The following is a 20,026-nucleotide window of genomic DNA, read 5'->3' as shown; positions in this document are numbered from 1 at the left end:
ATACATCCTCCTACCACCACCTACTCCAGTCCGGTCACTGACATTACCAATCCCATGAAAGACTGCTTCACAGCCTGTGCCATATGGATCCTTCCCACCAACACCAGCTTTTCTGAATTGTGCAGGTGGAAACTTTCCCTGCAAGACACCCTACGTTCCTATAACCCTCCTGGCCCCAACCTTCGTTAGTCACTGTCCTCGCCCATCCAGCCCCCTCCCTGTTCCCATTCCAGCACTACACAGCCATCATTTCACCACTACACCTAGTCTTTTAATTTCTTTTATTTCTCTTCTTTCCGCTACTTACCGTCTCCCCCTCCGCACCTTCTCTCCTGCCCTCCGTCTAAACTGCAACACTTGACTGTCTGCCACTCCCACCATACTATCCCTCCCTGCCCCAGCCTCCTCCTTACCCCCACCCAGTCGCCACTCCCATCATGCACTGGTGCTGCTGTTCGCGATGTGGTCTCAGCTCTCTGAGACTGCAGATGTGTGTGCAAGTTGCATTTATGTGTGTGCAAGTTGCGTTTGTGTGTGTGCGTGCACGTGTGTGTGTATGTGTATGTGTGTCTACTGCCGACAAAGGCCTTAAAGGCCAAAAGCTTTAATTGTGTGAATCTTTTTATTGTGCCTATCGCGACTCAGCATCTCTGCTATATGGTGAGTAGCAACTTTCCTTCTCTGTTATTGTCTCTAGCCTTTCATATCTATCTATGAATCCCAACCAAAATTGTTATTTGTGTATAATTTTACCACTTTAGCCGATATGCTTTTTGTACTTAAAGTTTGTAACATTTCACCTGATTGTATAAACGAGTATGAAGTTTAAACTATTCTGAGTTGTCAAAATCGGATTTATATACCACGTGAAGTATTTATTACAACCCATGTATTCGACACCTCAAAACAAACACCTCCAAATCCTTTAAAATTTATCCTGTAATAATGTTGTTATTATGTATATTCTTTGCTCTTTGTTATAATGTTTTCTCTTCTGCTATACAATCCTTGCTCCCAATAGTTTCCATACGCTACATTTGCTTACAAAATATGACAGTATACATGTGATGTTTTAAGACAGTGAAAGGTACCTGTGACCACTGTTTACCGTTATATGTACGTTTAATTTTTTGACAAAAGAAACCCAAAACCATGTTCTGAAATAGTGTTTTGTTTCTCCACTAGACAGTGCCATAAGTTTCTCCAAAAAATCGTAACACAACACATACACAAATGTCATACTAACAAATGTAAATCCACCTGATGGAGGTTTAAACCTTTGAAACACATCGTGGAGATAAATAAACAGTGACTGGTAACAGTGTACTTGTTGTTTCATTTAATGTCAATAACAGTCACAGTAAAGCCTAACCGAAAATGTTCACATAAAGGAAAAGAAACCTGATGTGATATAGGAGACATTCAAATCTCTCTGTGCCCACCTTCTGTATTCAACTTGCATTAGTCACCTCCATCGCAGCCCCTACAGTTTCTTCTTACTTTCTTTTTTTCTTTTTGCCATTCCTCCTCCTTCTCAGGTCGTCTTTTTACTTGGCTTAAGACAAATCTGATGATCTGCTGGTGAAAGTGGGGTATGTTAGATCCCCCAATGAGTTAGGTAAGTTGAGAATTTGAAAAAGAGAAATGGATCAGTTGAAGTTGAATATAGTGGAAGTTAGTGAAGTGTGGTGGCAGGAATAAAATTCATTAAGGCTGCTGAGTACTGGGTTATCAGCATCAAGTCATACAGGGGTAATGCAGAAGCCGGTCTAATAATGAATAAGAAAATCGGTATATGGATGGACTATATTGAATAGCATAATAACTGAATTATCATAGCAAAGGTAGACATGGAGCCAACTCCACCATGTAGTAAAAGTATATATGGGTTCTAGTTCTGCGAGTAGAGATATTGAACAAATATGTTGTGAAATGAAAGAAATTATTCAGTAAAATAAGGGAGAGAACCATATAATTGAGGTGAGGGACTGCATTTTGATAGCAGGAGGAGGAGAAGTGGTAGAACAACAAGGCTGTGTGTGGAAGGAGGTATGAAAGGGGCAGCCACACGACAGAATTGTGCACAGGGCGTAGCTAGCACTTGGGTCAAGAATTATAAAAGAAGGTTGTATATCTAGAAAAGACTTAGGTGCACCAGGAGATATCAGACATATTATGTAATGCTGAGATAGAGATTTCTAAAACTGATTTTAAACTGCTAAACACTTACAGGAGCAGATGTGGACACTGACTATAATTTATTGCTCATGAACTGAGGTTAAAACTGAAGAAATTGCTGAGGTTATGAGACCTTGATTTGAAAGGACCACTTGGAGTGTTTCAAAGGGAACATTGGACAATGGTTGACTGAAACATTGTGTAACTGAAACTACTTTAAAAAACAAATATGTGACAAGTCAAAAAGTGAAGGCAAGGTATTTGGATTTTTTAAAAACTACATTGCAATGGTCCATCTTTTGACAAGCTTCCTAATTCTGTACTGGCAGAAGTTCTGTGCCATTGTGTGTATCCACTCATGTACCACCTCCACAACCTCAGCAACTTGGATTCACACAAAGGTTCATACAAGTAATCCTCCACAATACCAGAAAGGTGCATATCACTTGGAGTGAGGTCAGGGCTGTACTGTTGGTGATACAGCACCTCACAACTAAGATTTTAAATGCCCTGGGTCGTTTTTCCACCTGTATGAGGATGGGAATCATCCTGAGGCAAAGTCACACCATCTGAAAGTTTCCCCTCTTCATTTTGATTTTGCTTCTCAGATCTCACAGTAGTTTACAGCAGCAGTTACCAATCACTGACTGACCTTTGAGAGTGTAATGTATCATAACTGAACCTTTCATAACCTGAAACACTGTGATTAACTTTCCTGCAGAAGTTTGGCCTTAGAACTTTTTTCTTTAGGTGAAGATTGATGAAATGATCAGATGGCATTAGTTGAAAATGGATGTTTTCATACCATGCTCTGCCAGTTACTCTGTAGTTCATAGTGATAGACCGACGTCTCATCAGTGGTGACCATGTGAATGAGAAAGACTTATTTCTCTTCAGAGCACGTTGAAAGTGGCGAAATTACATTCCTGTTTGTTTGTGCTTGTCTGTCAAAGTGGTAGCAAATGCACACAAATTTTTCAATACTTCAGAGATTGTTGGGTGAGTGAAAATACTGTACTGTGGGTAATGTTCAGTTAATGTGCAGTATCATCAGTTCTGGCACAATGGACATCACTAATCATTTGCTTAGGTATGTCAGTTCAATGTTCCTGACCATTTTCGAAATGGATGAGCCATCTGAAGGCTTTTCATTCCAAAAAGATACTTTAATTGTTAAAGCGGTGTAGTCACTAGTAAATGTTTTGACCACTGACAGCTATCACCAATCTACATTCCCATTCTACAAACAATCAGCTTCTTTAGTCCTTTCAGAGTACAGAAAATGAATCAGTCCAGTCATATTGACACTGTCGGTATAAAGAGAGAGATTGGTGATAATGATGTAACCCACCAGGATAGCTATATATGTTAGCATAATAGGCAGGTGCACCGGCACTGCATCAAATCACCACATTCGACTAACAACGAGGGCTGATGTGCTGGTCAGCCTGTATATGGCTTTGAAGCAGTTTCCCACATCTGACTACATGAATACTGAGCTGGCACTCGAGGCCCCCCTCACCTACACAATTCAGTAACATTTAGAAAACATTCTCTCTCTTACTCTTGAATAACACTATATCCAAACAATTGGGGTATAGATATTTGATCCTGCGAATGGAGGTGGGGTGAAGTGGGGGCCGCGGGTGGTGGTTAATGGGGTGGTGACAGGAATGGCATCTGGCAACCCCTTAAATTAATCATGCCAAATCCAATAGACAATGATTGCTGAAGTTTATAAATCTATTGGGAGGGCTAGAAGAGTTTTTATGCTTGAAAAAGTCAAGAAGTAGTTGTTAGTTCCCTACTTAGATTGTGGAAGAACATCATTTAATTCAAATATGCTGGATGCAGAGGACTTACGGGCAAAGTTTAAAGTGATTGTAAATCAAGCTCTTGAGAAGTACGTTCCAAGTAAGTATATTAAGGATGGAAAAGGGCCACAATGGGTAATAACAAAATTTGGAAAATTCTGAGGAATCTGAGATTGTTGCATTCCTGGTTCAAAAAGGGTGCTGAAATGTCTACAGGAAAAAGTTAGTAGCAACTTGTGTCTCTATAAAAATATTGATGCACCTCCATACTTAAGCGATAGATCCTGGTGAGAACCTGAGAAAATTCTAGTCCTACATAGTAAATGGGTCAAAGGCTTCTACTCACTCATTTGTTGACCAGTGTGGTGTGGCAATAGAAGGCTGCCAAAGCAAAGACAAAGTTTCAAAATTTACATTTAAAAAAATAATACATACAGGGGTATCATATGGACATACCGTTGTTGGACTGTCATACAGAATCCCATATGGAGGACATAGGAATCCCTGGTGTTAAGAATCAGTTGAAAGAGTTGGAAAGAAATAAGTCACTAGGTCTGGATGGAATCCTAATTTGCTCTTATGGAGGTCACTCTTCGACATTGGCCCCTTAATTGACTTTCTTTCATCACAAATCTCCCTACCAGTGCAGAGTTTCAAGTACCTGGAAAAAATCACAGGTGACTCCTGCACACAAGAAGGGTACAAGAAAGGACCTGTAAAATTACGGAATATACTTACCATTGATTTGCTGCAGAGTTCTTGAGCATATTCGAAGTCTGAATATAATAAATATCCTTAAAGCGGAAAAGCTTCAGTGTGCAAATCAGCTCAGATTTAGAAAGCATTGTTCGTGCAAGACTTAGCTTTACCTTTTCTTACACATTGTCCTGCAAATCATGGATGAAGGTAACAGGCAGAGTCAGTATTTCTAGATTCGAAGAAAGTGTCTGACACAGTGCCCAATTGCAGACTGTTGACAAAGGTTTGAGCATACAGAGTTCCCACATATTTGAATGGCTCGGAGACTTTGTAAGTATCGGAACCCAGTACATTGCACTTCACAACAAGTGTTCATCAGGGACAAGGGTATCATCAGGAGTGCACCGGGGAAGTGTGATAGGACCACTTTTGTTTTCTATATACGTAAATGAGATGACAAATAGTATGAGAATAGTAAATAAAAATTGGAAGAAAAAATATTGAAAAGTTTAAGAATTAAAAAATGCAATTGGTGGTAGAAATTTTTGGAAATTTTTATTCATCAAAGTTGCAGTGTTCCACATGCATAATGGATAAATGTTTTATTTGGTGTAACGTTGCAAAGTGACGTGGAGCGGGGCAAGTAGTTGGGGTTGGCTGTTGGAGGATGAATGATCGACTTCAGTTTATTCGGAAAATTTTAGGACAATGTAGCACATTCGTAACAGACCGCATATAGAAAACTAGTGTGACCCATTCTTGAATTCTGCTAGAGTGCTTGGGATCCTTTCCAGGTTTGATTAAAGAAACACACTGAAGCAATTCAGAGGCGTACTGCTTGAACTGTTATTGGCAGGTTTGATCAACATATGAGTATTAGAGATGCTTTGTGATCCCAAATGAGAGTCCCAGGTATGAAAATGACATCCATTTTGCAAAACACTATTGAGAAATTTAGAGAACCGGCATTCTGACACAGAATGATTCTACTGCTGCCATGGTCCATTTCGCGTACAGACCACAAAAACAAGATAAGAGAAATTAGGGCTTGCATAGAGACATATAGGGTGTCATTTTTCCTTCTCTGTATCTGCAAGTGGAACACGAAAGGAAACCACTAGTAGTTGGACAAGGTACCCTCCACTGCGCATTGTAATGTGGCTTGCGGAGTATGTATGTAGATGTAGATTTCTTCCTTGGTATTTACAGGCAAAGGGGCACTTACAATAACATGTTCTGAAATCATTACGGGTAGAACTAGTCACTGTACCAAGACACCTAACATGCAAATACAAAAGTGAGCTTAATAATGCATGCCACTGTTGAGTCACTCTGTGGAGCAGAAAAAATGGCTTTACTTACTGACTTGTCCTCGAAAATTACAATTTTTACTGTTGTAGTATCAGTTTCATTATTGAATTGCTGTTTTTCAGTGGACATTGTCAGAAATTCCCTGTGGGCGATTATCTAATGAAATACTGCTGCACTATTCAGTTACTTGTTATTATGTACCATTTATTTCTTTTATTTCAGCAACAATTTCAGATCCTCCATACTGCTATAACCCACAGTTTATTTGTTGTTCAATTTGTTGTCTTATGTGATACAGGTGACTGAAAAAATTGACATTTTTACTGGAATAAATTAAACAGTAGCTGGAAAATTCCCATACGGGTGTCTCACTCACAGTGGACCCAATGAAATTAAATTCATTTCTTACTTAGTGTCTTGTTTTTCCTTGACGACATAACCGTTTTAAAATTTGCTACTTGCTTATGTATTTACAAGTTTAATCATCACCCGTATAATAGATCGCCTAATGGCCATATCCATTTTAAACTCAAAAAAGGAAAAATTGTTCTGTTGTCTGGTAAATCTGAATTTGAAATATGAGAGCTAACTTGTGTATAACATTGAAACGGTGTTTTCGTACAATATCTGTTTTGCATCACGATTATAATCAACCAATCACAATTCATTATTTTCAGGAAGGTCCAAGCAGTTGGTATTACTTCTCTTGGTCTTGATCATACAAGCCTGTTGGGAGATACTCTGGAGAAGATTGCTTGGCAAAAGGCAGGAATTATGAAAGAAGGTGTGGTTGCTGTGACGGTGCCTGGGCAACCACAGGAAACCATAAGGGTGTTGCAGGCGCGGGCAGAGGAGAAGCAGGTGAGTTAGCACACTTGTAGTTTCCGTATTCTTTTGTCTTGGAATCTCCATTCTTTTTACTGGCAGACCTATATGAAGAATTGCTTTAGGGTCACCAACCAGTTGGACAGTTCCCTTCAAGTGTGCTATAGTTTGACAAATGACCAAGCCACCTTATCAGGTGGGAATTTGGGAATTTTTCCAGTTTTTCTCTATAAATTTTTTGCCCTACATCTTACAACAACAAGCATTCAGACATTTCTTGTAGAGTGCAAAATTTTCTGCAATTTGCACCAGTCAAACGTATGTTTACACTATGCTACCAATAATACCGTGCTTCAAAGGAATGGCAGAATGCTCAGGTTAACATAAACTTAAGCAAAAAGGACAGGTTTTAGATTTATAATTTTAATATTAGAACTTTTTTTAAAAAAGGGTCATGGTAGGTCTCTGTAATGGTCAGTGTGTAACATGAAGACCTAATCCTAGTTGGATACTCATTTCTGTAAAGCTGTCCAAAAAGTCACAAAACACAGTTTTTTTTTGCGGTAGACACTTCTAATGGTCAAAGTTTAACAACCCCCAGAACACCATCCATTTCTAATACCAGCTGATAGTATATTTTAAAAGTGAGAAGTATTACAAATGAAAAGAATATGTGAAAGCGTACAGAAGCTCTCAAAATTTATGCTTTGACCTCATTGGCCCACATGCAAAGTCAAATTAGCCATCCGTTTCTTTCTCAGTGATGATGCTGTCAACTAGGGTTTCCCCTTCATTATAATCCCTCTCTGTATCCTCCTCATAAATGTCCGGCATGGGAGAATTCTCGAATGCATGGCCACAACAATGTTTGCCAATTGCTGAGTACCGGAGTTCTGCTTTTTTGCAGTTGCAGTTCCTTGTTCTACACCCTTTCATCCTTTCGCAGGAAGTGATTTTCAGTAAGGAATCTGAAGTTGCATTTTGTTATGGTGATCACCCCTTCTCTTGTTAGTGTCCAGTCACGAACTGATGGAATTCTTAATTTTGCTCCAGATTTAGAAAACTGTCCAGTGTATCTCTGTTCATATCTCCACCCTACAATGTCACAAGAAGCCTTTCTCATGCTTCAGAAATGACTATTCAAAAGTACAAAGACAGGCATGGTAGGGTTTTTGTCATAAATGGTGCCAACTTTTGTATTCTCTTGTCCAAAGGGAATTCTACTAGTGTCACACTAGATTGATATGTGAGGGGAAAGAATATCCGAACAAGTACAGAATGCTGGGAGTCAAATTGGACATCCTTCCCACTCTTTTGGAAATAGGGCTAAAACCATCAGCAGTACCGGGATATGTATGTCTTCATCTATGATGGCAACACAATCATATGCAGCAGTGTATGGGATAGTGATGTTCATTATCATCACTCTGACTACTTCTTGCAATTTTTGGAAGTGTACTGTTTCTTCAAAGCTCTCTCTCTTTGTAAGTATTTGTTATAAGATTGTGATTAACCAATGTAAATTATAGAACATTTTACAGTATACAAGATAGGTCTAAATGCTTTTTGTTGTGGAAAGCATGGAGAAAAGCTATAGACAAAACACTGAAAAATGTGCCACAACTTTGCGGTTTTTCAGCTCCCTCTCTCCTCAAGCTAAGACAGGGTTCTCAAGGTCAAAAACTGCTTGCACTTGGCAGCTGAACCCAACTGGGATATCCTGGCTAACAATGCCATACAATCATTTCATTTTTGCGTCACGTGCTCACTGTGTAGGAACCATCACCACAGAACCTTACGTAGAGAAGACAGTTGCTACTGTAGTAGTGGATATGATTGTAAAATAGCTTATCATATTACATTTTATTATTATGAGTAAAGGAGATCACTCGCCGAATAGCAGAAGCAATCTGTTGTCAACAGACACACACAAAAGAGAGAAGAAACATGCTCGATTTTGGAATAAATTCTTTGGTTAAGTGGTTGGATACTACCCAGAACTATTTCTTCCATGAGTGATCATTTTTATTTGCCAGCTCCAGTGTTTGACCGTAATTATAATTTATTTATTGTATTGTTGCGTTCATGGTCATGTTAAAATGCTAAAATGGTTGTGTTAAGTAGAAATTGAAACTATCAGTGAATGTTGGTTGCTGGAAAACAAGTGACTATTGAGAAACTAAATAAATCAGTATGTAGTGTAGATTGCAAAATACTATGTCAACATCATTTCCCAACTCCATCTTCTCAGACATGGTGCACAAATGCTTAACATTTCTTCATATTATTACATAATATATGGTCCGTAATATCTTCTCAGTTTTAGCTCGTTTTTTCCTAACATAAATGCACTGTCTTTAGTCACAGTTTCATTGCCTTCCTTTGTGGTCTTTTCACTTGTAGTTCTGTGTCGAAATACTTCATTGCTGTTCTACATTTCTCCATTTTCACAAATTGTCCATATCCCGCAAGCTTAATTAATAAGAAATGCATTCCCCTTTATTTCATTTTTCCTCCTGTCTTTCTCAGTCTTCTGAATTGGTCGGGCCAATGAATTTCTTTTCTGTGGTTATGAAGGTACATGTGTACCAGCCCATGGGTCATAACATGGTTACTTTAATTTCATTGGATACTTTGTTATCCTTCAGTAGATTTCACTTTGCTGTAGAAATGTGAGACCACTTTGTTCTCTCTCTCTCTCTCTCTCTCTCTCTCTCTCTCTCTGTGTGTGTGTGTGTGTGTGTGTGTGTGTGTGTGTGTGTGTGCGCGCGACACCTTTTTCTCAGGAACTGATAGAGGTATGAAATTAAAATTTATGTCATATTGTTAGGTCTGCAGTCCTGTTGTGGTATAGAAAATTTAAGCTTTTACGTTAATCCAATCAAAAGATACAGCTACTGGTTTTACATATTTTGATGCTTGCAAACTTGCTCCTCAAAACTTATAGGGTAACGCCTGTGAATCGAGAATTATGACTGTCCATTTGTTAAGACCCCTGTTTCTCAGGGATGGTTAGATATATCAAGCAGAAATTTGTCACATAATAAGGTCTATCATCCCTTTGCCGGACATCATGATGAAAACTGGGGATGTCAAAGAAACACCTTTAAACTTGATAGGTTTGATGAGGTGTGCAGAGTAGACAGCCTGGCAGTAGCTACTGCAAATCCAGGTTTTGGATCTTTTGCGTATGCACATCCCAATCTAAGAGGTCCTGTGACAGGTGGGTCATGTAAAAGGTATTGCTTAACCCATCAATCCCCAAAACTACTTTCTTGTTCTCGATTATGATGAAGTTAGGTCAAAGTAGTTCATTTGAGAGTAGCAGTGTGTATCAGTGACTAAAATATTACTTTTTTTAATTTTTACACAGATTTATTTTGTATATGGTAAAACATACACCAGGCATTAATATTTACAATTTAGTAGCACATTGTAATTTTTTGTGTACCAAGGAAACAATGTTAAATCTTATTTTATTCATAGAGGACTGACATGTTACTGATTTCCCCATTTGTAATTCAGCCACTAATGGTATTGCGGGGAAAAATCTGTATGAAGCCGAACATCACATTATATCAGCAAAATTTTCTATATTTTGCACAATTTTTACCTGAGATATTGTAAAAAAGAAGAATCTGGGGGAAGACCAACATTACATTTTATACAATGAAATTGCGTGCATTTTCCACAATTTTCATATCTCCATTGAGTGAGAATTTTGTCCACTAGGTGTCCAGCATTCTCTCTGGGGATATAATTTGATACACCTTTTCTGGATCTTGACATGGGCTGTTGAGGTTTATCCATTTCTAGCAATTTAAATAGCTACGTTACAATACTCCATCAGAACTCCAACAAATGTATGTTCTTCACCTTTCTATACAGCATCCACATACTGACAAGGTTACCATTAAGGCAGAATCCAACAAGCACCCAGTACTATTTCTTGGACCGGATCCTGATTCTATGGAAACCTCATAAGTCTTTCAGTGGTGCTTTCTTAATCCTGCGTCTTAGGACAGTGCCAATGCTGTGAAATTCATGCAAGATCAGTGGTTCCAAGAGTTGTAGAGAGTTGTCAACAGTGACTGCAGCATGAGGAGGAAGAAACACTGCACAGAATATTTCTGTAATTGAAATTCCCAATGTTTTTTCTTCTTCCTTGTCACCAACACCAGTGTGTTGACTGAACTTCACAACCAAAGCTCTCATATGTTGCAAGGCACCATAATTTGTACCAGTAACAAATATGTTTTTCCCTGAATTGTTTCATCCTGTTATGCCCACAGTAGGGCTCCATGGCTTCATCTAAAGAGAACATACATCCTAGTGGCTGAAAAAGTTACCAAAATATGGTGTTCAGACATTTCAATTGAGGATCAATTTTGTAAGCTTTATTACTTGGATCTATAGTTGTGTAATCATTGAAATGCAGAAAGCGATGGATTTATTCAAACTTTTTTTCTGCTGAGTGAATTACTTACAGGTCTCCCAATACATTCTTTGAAATGCGACTGGATTGTAACCGGAAAGAATAAGAATTCCAGAATATTTGTATATCTCATCAACTGAAACTTGTATTTATAAATATCCTTTCAGAGCAGCATATTTCACTGTCTCTTTACAAGTGGATTCCACAAATTTTTCATTGAAACTTTTCATGTCAGACACAAAAAAAGGCTCTGATATATTATCCATGAAATCGACTTGACTGCCAACTTTCAGGGTATTCAGTTCCTTTGATATCCACTTTCGTGGTATTGTTTTAGATTTCTTTGATTGTTCTGGTGTGTTGTTATACCCATTGTTGCTTTCTGTCACAGGCTCCACATCATCATTTCTGTTTCCGTCTGAAATGGCTTGTACTTCCATTGGCTGCAAATGAACTCCTTTATCAATATCACTGAAATAACGAGTCTTTTGTCCTTACTGGGAGCATCATCACAATCAGAATCATTTCCATCACATGATGGAACGAGGACTAAATCCAGATCATCTCCTCATTCTACTTCACTGCTGATACTATCTTCGTCACTGAGATTCTCAAGTATTTTTAGACACTCTTCTGCATTAGAGGAATCATCTGAATTGTAATAGTATTTGTTTGACCTCCTAATAAAATATGCTACAAAAGGATCTAGCTTAAAACTTAAATTAAAAATTTTAAAAAAACTGTTTTGCCCCTTTAAGTTTAGTATAAGTAGTAATATTTTGATACAAGCATTGTTGCTTCAGGGGCCGCTAAGTAAATAAAAAACAAATTAGAAGTTAATAGCAGCTATCCTTTCTAGAACAGCATACTTTCATTATTACTGGGTGTAAACCTATTCTGTTCAGCTTCATCTCTTCCAGTCCTGCATGACCCACCGTCCACACCTCAAACTAGCTAGTGAAGTTGTAATTACTTTTTGCATAACATATACAAATAAATTCATCTTTAATTAGCTTAAATTGTTAAAGAATACCGTTACCTATTTATTTTATATCATATGACTTAGTTTCATCCATTAATCTGCCTGGCAAGGCCTATGTCCTGCAGTGGTGTGATGATATCATACTAACTCATGCTTCCTTGAATCACGAATTGTGTAGTGTGCAGTTCATGGTGCACAGGGCTTGACCAAGTGCGGCGACCCAAATGGGCGGTTGCGTGATGGCAGGTGTCATTGATGGTTTTATCTATATTGCGAATTTTTCAGTGTAAATTAATTCAGACTTGGACTCAGTTATCTGATATTGTTGTTTTGATGTTTACCTGCGAATATTTGCCTAGGCAGCATACATGTATTTAAATTTCATACTTTATTGTTTTTATATGTATTCTGTTTTTAAGTGTTTTTTTTTGTGTCAAGGCTTTTTAAATTTTTAGTTTTAGTTTTGTTTAAACTTTATATTTTACTAGTAGACATGGTATGATGGACACACTATCCCCACATACATGGAAATACTTTCCAGGACGAAATTGCAACTCGAGATCTTTTTACTTATTTCATTTACGTGTTTCCTTTTTTTAATTCACACTTACATTGATTGTATTTTAGTGTATATTTAGCAATGTAGGAAAAGGTAGATTGCTACTTACCATAATGATGACACATTAAGTTGCAGACAGACACAATTAAGACACTTTCTCATAAGCTTGTGGCCACAGCCTTCTGACGAAGGCCACAGTTGTGCCTGTCTGCAACTTAACATGTCATGTTTACGGCGAGTAGCAATCTACCTTTTCCTACATTGTTGATACTCCAGCCTGGAGTTTTCATTGTTTGATTTAGCTAATTTATGTAACATAAGCAATAAGCAGCGGCAATAATTTTAAATCAAGTCAGAAGAAAGTGGGCTGCCAATTTCAATAGGCTTCCTAAACTGTTGGGACAAAATCATTTGATTTGGTACTGAATTGTAGACTTCAAAAAGAACTACAAAGACGGTTGCAAGAACATCTGTTTGTCTTTTACAGTTGATTCACAGTTTTCATTTTTTTCCTTTGTAGGCGCTGAAACAGATAACTTCAAAAGACAAAAATCATTATTGTTGGTCAACTGTCAGAGATAAACAAGTGTTCTTTCTTTCATAGTGTATATCAAGAGAGTACTCTGGTGGAAACATTTTTACATAATGTAGCTGATGAAATTTAAATGACTGAACAGACTTTCATGGGACAGAGCTAAGAACCATCATTGTTAAACCAGCGCGCACACACACACACACACACACACACACACACACACACACACACACACACACACACACACACACACATTAAGCTTGTAACAGCTTGATGTTTGTGTCAAGGGTTAAAAATAGCCTCCGCAAACAATTGTATCCGTTATTTTACTCAAAAAGTACAAAACGAAATGTTAAGTGAATTAGATATAATAGTGGTGATAGTTTCCCATTGTATAATATATGATATGACAATGTAGTATTATATCACATAAGCATACATAAAGATTATTTTGCAACTAAAAACAACATAGTGCCCAATTGTTATTCAGAGTAAATACTAAAACCATAAGCCAAACATAAAACAGCTTTAGTATAGGATGAAATTCTTACCTCTCTCAATATTTTGTCAGTTCAGAGGAACACTAAGAGAAAATGGCTTTCGGTGCTCTTACGGTATTTTGTGTTGCTAAAAAACAACCCTTGTTAAGAGCAGCTTCCAACTGACTGTCCACAGAAACAGCCGTAAGCAACTGACACAATTCAAATTAATGGTAACAGCAGCAAATAAAAATAAAAGTGTAATGTATAATCAAACATGCCATGGACATTACAGGGTTAAATAACCCGTTTGATGCAACTGACCGTCTAACGCTTTAGACAACAGGAAACGATGGTATGCACAGCCGATCTTCTTCTCTGGATAGCCGACCATGTCGGTCTCCAGAAACTTCTTCTCTGAAGAATAATGCTCATTAAGGGAATTTATCAGACTCTCTCTCTACTCTTGAAATAATTTTGGTACTCGAAGAATACTTTTAGTTCAGTGATGGTATATTTCAACTTCCACAAAAAACAAATTCACCACTTCTCATATAAGTATTTGAACTCGTGCGAGTCAACCAAGTCGTCAAACATTAGACTCTGTTAGAATACATTTACAATAGGGTTCGTTTAATAAACACCAGAAAATATGAAAATGTCTTGCTTCTAGCAAGTCCAACACATGAATTACTTAAAAGTCTAATCTCATTTCTTCATTTGTTCTTAACAATCATCACAGTCACTAAACCAGCAAAGAATAGCACAGGCTCTTCTCTACACATACACTGAAACACTATGGATAGTACAGCTGGTACTTGTCGGCCGCCGTTCGGTCGCCACGTCCACATTTTGCTCGTGACTGTTTTTAGACCTGCCCACACAAACATGCAGTGCGCAGTAGGCCGGATTCGTCTCTCTCACTCTTCCATTTCAAATATTGTGGATTCAAGATGGAGGAAGGCCAAGTGGTTCTAGAATTTACGCGGAAATTCTCGAAGCACTACAACTGTTATGGGTGCGTACATTTTGAAATGTTAGAGGTTCAGTCCAGTTGATTGCTGTTCAGAGGTTGTCACAATGTCTAACCAATGTTACTATAGAATCCATAGACAGTGTCATAAATTATAACAATGACAGCAGTTATATTTCTCATCTGATTGTTGTAGGAGACTTCAACTTAAATTTGAAAACCAAACCCCAAAACACAATTTTACTATCTCTCTCCTCCAAAGAAATGTTTCCATTTATAAACCAAGGCACTACAAGAGCTAATATGATGATTGACAGTGTTATTTCCAACTTCAATGTACTTCTTTTTCCAGTCACCACTTAACGATTTGGTTCAATTGTAATACCTAAATAATAATTTTAATTTAGTTTTTGACTTTCATGCAAACTATTAAACACATAATGAGATTTTCACTCTGCAGCGGAGTGTGCACTGATATGAAACTTCCTGGCAGATTAAAACTGTGTGCCCGACCGAGACTCGAACTCGGGACCTTTGCCTTTCGCGGGCTAGTGCTCTACCAACTGAGCTACCGAAGCACGACTCACGCCCGGTACTCACAGCTTTACTTCTGCCAGTATCTTGTCTCCTGCCTCCCAAACTTTACAGAAGCTCTCCTGCGAACCATGCAGAACTGGCACTCCTGAAAGAAAGGAGTTTGGGAGGTAGGAGACAAGATACTGGCAGAAGTAAAGCTGTGAGTACCGGGCGTGAGTCGTGCTTCGGTAGCTCAGTTGGTAGAGCACTTGCCCGCGAAAGGCAAAGGTCCCGAGTTTGAGTCTCGTTCGGGCACACAGTTTTAATCTGCCAGGAAGTTTTATTAAACCCATGTTTGACCACAATTTCACCTAATTGTGAGTGAAGGTAGTGTCAAAGGTCCTCTGATGTAAATACATGATCACTATAGGCTTAAAGATCCCAGTGTTATGGTTATATGCTTAGGGGACCCTTTTTTGGGGGGGAAATATTAATTAGTAGGATATCTACTTCCAGTTTAGCCGGGAATTTAAGTCCATGGATTAAATTTCTAAATTACTTGTGGTTTGAAGTGAAGTATGAGTCTTAAGTATCTATTAGTCAGTTTCTGTTATCATTGCATTACTTCATATATTATAATTTAAAAACTTAAATGATGTGTGAGCGCATAGGATTACAAATAATTATGCTCACTGATATTTAAATTTTGATTCAGCAAATCAAACAATGATTATAAAAAATCTGCCTCGATTGCAAATAGAAACCGGATGTTGACCTAGTGTTCGGTGCGGATAACCGCGCCTTCTTCGGATCACACTAAAACTACAAACTGCCTAAAGAGACATGGTCCAACATTAATACAGAACGCCCAAAAGGGCAAAAAGACTCGCATAAAATGTAAAATAAATGGTACGTGTGTACCATGTCAATAGCTGTACTTAGCTCAAACGTCAGAAGCGTGCTTCCTCACCCCAACCAATGTTCGGTGGGCCGCAGGCTCTCAGGTAAACCTAGGTCAACATCCAGTTTCTATTTGCAATTGAGGCGGATACTTTATAATCATTAAATTATTCACAATTGCTGATGCGCTGCAATGTTAAAAGTTCACAAATCAAACAAATTAAGTAGCAAATTTTTAAAAAGTTTAAATTATTGGTATTGCTAATAACACAGCATGGTAATATAACTGGAGGATTAATAAAGTAAGTGAAAAATTACATTAACAAATGCAAAATTACACAAAAATTTAAACTTAAAATTAAAACATTCTTGGAAGTTTTGGCATTCCTGGAGCTGATGTCTTCCTAGTATCAGGACCGGGCAAAAATAGTCAAAATTTTTGTTTCCTAGGATGAATAAACTTTCCATATACGTAATAAAGTTTGTATGGAATGCTCAGAGCAAGAGTCCTATTCACACCTGGCCAATTTTTTTTTTCTAACTGTTTAAATTTAAATTTATTGGCCCTTAACTTAGACCATACAGTCAGCTCGTAATTACATAAAATATACAGGTATGGATTTGCCAGTCTTCTGTCGTGCGCCTGTGTTGGATGTATTGGTAATCCCTACTGCAGGTTTTATCTGGGTCATATGCTCTGCCACTGCAGCTTCTTTGGCTAAGTGGTCAGCAGCTTCATTGCCAGTGATCTCACAATGTTGTTTCACCCAAATGAAATTAACTGCTAGGCCTTCACGCATCGATTCCAACACTTCAGTGATGGGGTTTTCAGTCTTATAGGTGTCAGAATTGTGAAGTACCATTAGAACAGTGTCACTGAGTAGCAAACATAGGGATGCTGTCATCTAGGATCAGAAACGAAGTGCTTCTGGTATTACAACAAGTTCTGTGGTCACAATACTTGGCTCTGCCATTAATTTGAACATTCAAATTTCCTGCAAACATTTTACACAGTACATGCTTTTGATGGTCACTGGTTTTGGAGTCATTAATATAGATTTATATTGCCTCCAGATACTGTCTTGAAGAATGGTGTCAAGTTTTATTGTTAATGTGAGCCCTGTGATCAAAATTAATTCCATTTGTTACGTACACATTAGGCAATTTCAGTGGTAGTGGTACGCTACAACTATCTAGTCCAAGTCCTCCAATGACTTCCTTGAAATCTCATAAGTATCTAAATACATTTGGACTAGAGGAGCAAACATTCTAGTGATCCAGAAACGTCCAGTTAAGTGCTGTACGCTTAGGTTTGAGGCGATCAGTTTCATATTGATGGAACTTTAATTCCTGCTCCACATTTTTCTTTGGTTCCCTTTATTGTTTACTCAGTGTGCAGATTGAATAATGTCAAGAATAGGCCACAACCCTGTCTCCTTTCTCACACCCTTCTCAACCACTGCTTCCGTGTCATGTTCCTAGACTCTTGTAACAGACATACAGTTTCTGTACAAGTTGTGAATAACCTTTCGCTCCCTGTATTTTACCTCTGACACTTTCTCAATTTCAAAGAGAGTATTCCAGTCAACATTGTCAAAAGCTTTCTGTAAATCTACAGATGCTATAAATGTAGCTTTGCCTTTCCTTAACCTATCTTCTAAGAGAAGTTGTAGGGTCATTGTTGTCTCATGTGTTTGTACAAATCCCTATCATCCAAACTGATCTTCCCTGAGATTGGCTACCAGTTTTTCCATTCTTCTGTAAAGAATTTGTGTTAGTATATTGCAAATGACTTATTAAACTGATAGTTTGGCAATATTTACACTTGCCAGCACCTGCTTTCTATGGAACTGAATTTATTGTTCTGTCTCGAACTGTGATAAATAGTGGTGATAAAACGTTTCCTTGTTGAAATCCTCTCTGTATTTGAAACCACTCAGATCCTCCATCTGCTTTCTGAACACCACTTTAGCATCTCTGGAATAACATTGTTGCCTTATTGATCAGAAAGATTGGTACATGTATATTTTCCAAGCATTTCCAGATCTGCTGTCTGTGGCCGATTTATACGTTTCTCTGTCAATAAATATCATGATGAGGTTTGATTTCTAGTGTTTCTTCATTAGTATTCTCACAGAGAAAATAAGACCTGTAGCGCTTCTTTCTGTATTGTCAGTGATGATTTATCTGTTTAGTTATTATTACATGAATAATCATGGAAAAGTCAAACAGAGGTGGCTTATGACAAGTAACATGTGATTTCCATTTGCTCTGCCCTGATGCAAATTGTTAGGCCTATGGAATGCGCCATCACTACGTAGGACTGTGAAATGTGCCATCACTACCTATGTTACTAATGATTATTTTCCATAGCAAAAATCATAAGAGAAAATCAGCACCAGTTGAAATATATTCATTTGTCTGCTGCCAACGTCAAGCTCCCCCTAGACACGAAGTATTCCAAGAGGCTTGAGTTTACTGGCAGGTAATCTGTGTAAGCACTTGCTGTGGTTACAGTACAACAAAATCTTACTCAAGTTTACTTGTTCAAGTCACTGGGCAAGTTTATTTCAGGAACTTTCTGCAAGTACTTGTTGCAGAAGTGCAGTTATTCTTAAAAACCAAAGCATTCTTTACTGTTGTCGTATTATTATTATTATTATTATTATTATTATTATTAATGAATAAAAATCATGAAACACAAAAATAAAAGAGTAGGAAAAAGTGTTAGAGGAGTACATAATGATGTTACCAAGAATCACTGTTCAGTTAACTAAAGTCAGAGCATTTTGCTTAGATTAAAAAATTTGAGGATGTCATACACAAATCTTGAACATCCCTTGTCTACTGTATAATTAAATATTTGATAATAGGAAACAAAAATGATGAGCGGTATCTCAACCAAGAGACTGCCTTTTAATTACCCTTCAGTTTTTGCCAGCAGTATTTACTACTTTTATCATATGTGAAATGCATTTATGTTTATGCTAACATTACAAAATCAGCTAAAATTAAAAGACATCTATATTGCCATTCTGCTTTCACTTACGGTGAAACAAATTGATTGGTAAACTGATTTCATACTTCCTTGACTGGTGGTGCCAATTGTGTGTGTTTAGGGGTTCCAATAGTACATTTGTTTTGGCCCATCTGTCTTTGTGCCATTCTCATTCTCAACACTGACATTTTTGCATTGCCACTGAACACAGACAACTTCTGTTAGTTTGGGAAAACAAATGAGAAATTCGGCAAGTGCTTTCTGCAAGATGCAAGAAACTAGAACGAATTTTCACCTTGAAGTGTAATTTGTGCTGATTTGAAACTTCCTGACAAATTAAAACTGTGTGCCAGACTGGGACTCGAACCTGGAAACCCAACCTGGCACACAGTTGTAGTTTGTCAAGAAATTTCATGCAAGAAATTGTTTTCACTAACTTGCGAATTTCTTGAAGTTGATGAAACTACTGGATGTGTAGCTGGAGGGGGGGGGGGGCTGTTTGCAGATCTGTTGGTTCCTATATTCCACCCAGTTCTGCGATTGTCTGGATAATGCGCCATACCACAGCAAAAAGTTTGACAGAATGCCTGATAAATATGATTTCAGGATTACAGTGTTATAGTAGTTGAAAGATAGGAAAAATAAACTGCAACAACACAATGAGGAAAACTGAACCATTGCCTAGAAAGGAAAACAAACCAACCGTGAATGTGTACTTCATGGATAAATTGCTGAGAGCCGAGGCCACAGAATAATCCGTTTACTGCTCTACAACTGTGATCTAAATCTGATGGAATTGGCATGGGCCAAAATAAAACACAA

The 20,026-nt window shown here is 37.9% G+C and overlaps 1 protein-coding gene across 1 annotated transcript in view; it reads left to right on the top strand.

Moving 5' to 3' along the window:
* The window catches only part of LOC126252624 (folylpolyglutamate synthase, mitochondrial-like), a 133,688-nt gene that overhangs the window by 78,765 nt on the left and 34,897 nt on the right, over nucleotides 1–20,026 (top strand). Inside the window, exon 6 of the mRNA XM_049953525.1 lies at nucleotides 6,680–6,863. Within this exon, the coding sequence (XP_049809482.1) occupies nucleotides 6,680–6,863 (184 nt within the window). The remainder of the gene's footprint in view (nucleotides 1–6,679; nucleotides 6,864–20,026) is intronic.

The sequence above is a fragment of the Schistocerca nitens genome, chromosome 4, assembly GCF_023898315.1.
Source record: "Schistocerca nitens isolate TAMUIC-IGC-003100 chromosome 4, iqSchNite1.1, whole genome shotgun sequence".
Classification (NCBI taxonomy): domain Eukaryota; kingdom Metazoa; phylum Arthropoda; class Insecta; order Orthoptera; family Acrididae; genus Schistocerca; species Schistocerca nitens.
Note: the sequence above shows the minus strand (reverse complement) of the source record. Positions and strands in the feature narration are given on the sequence as shown.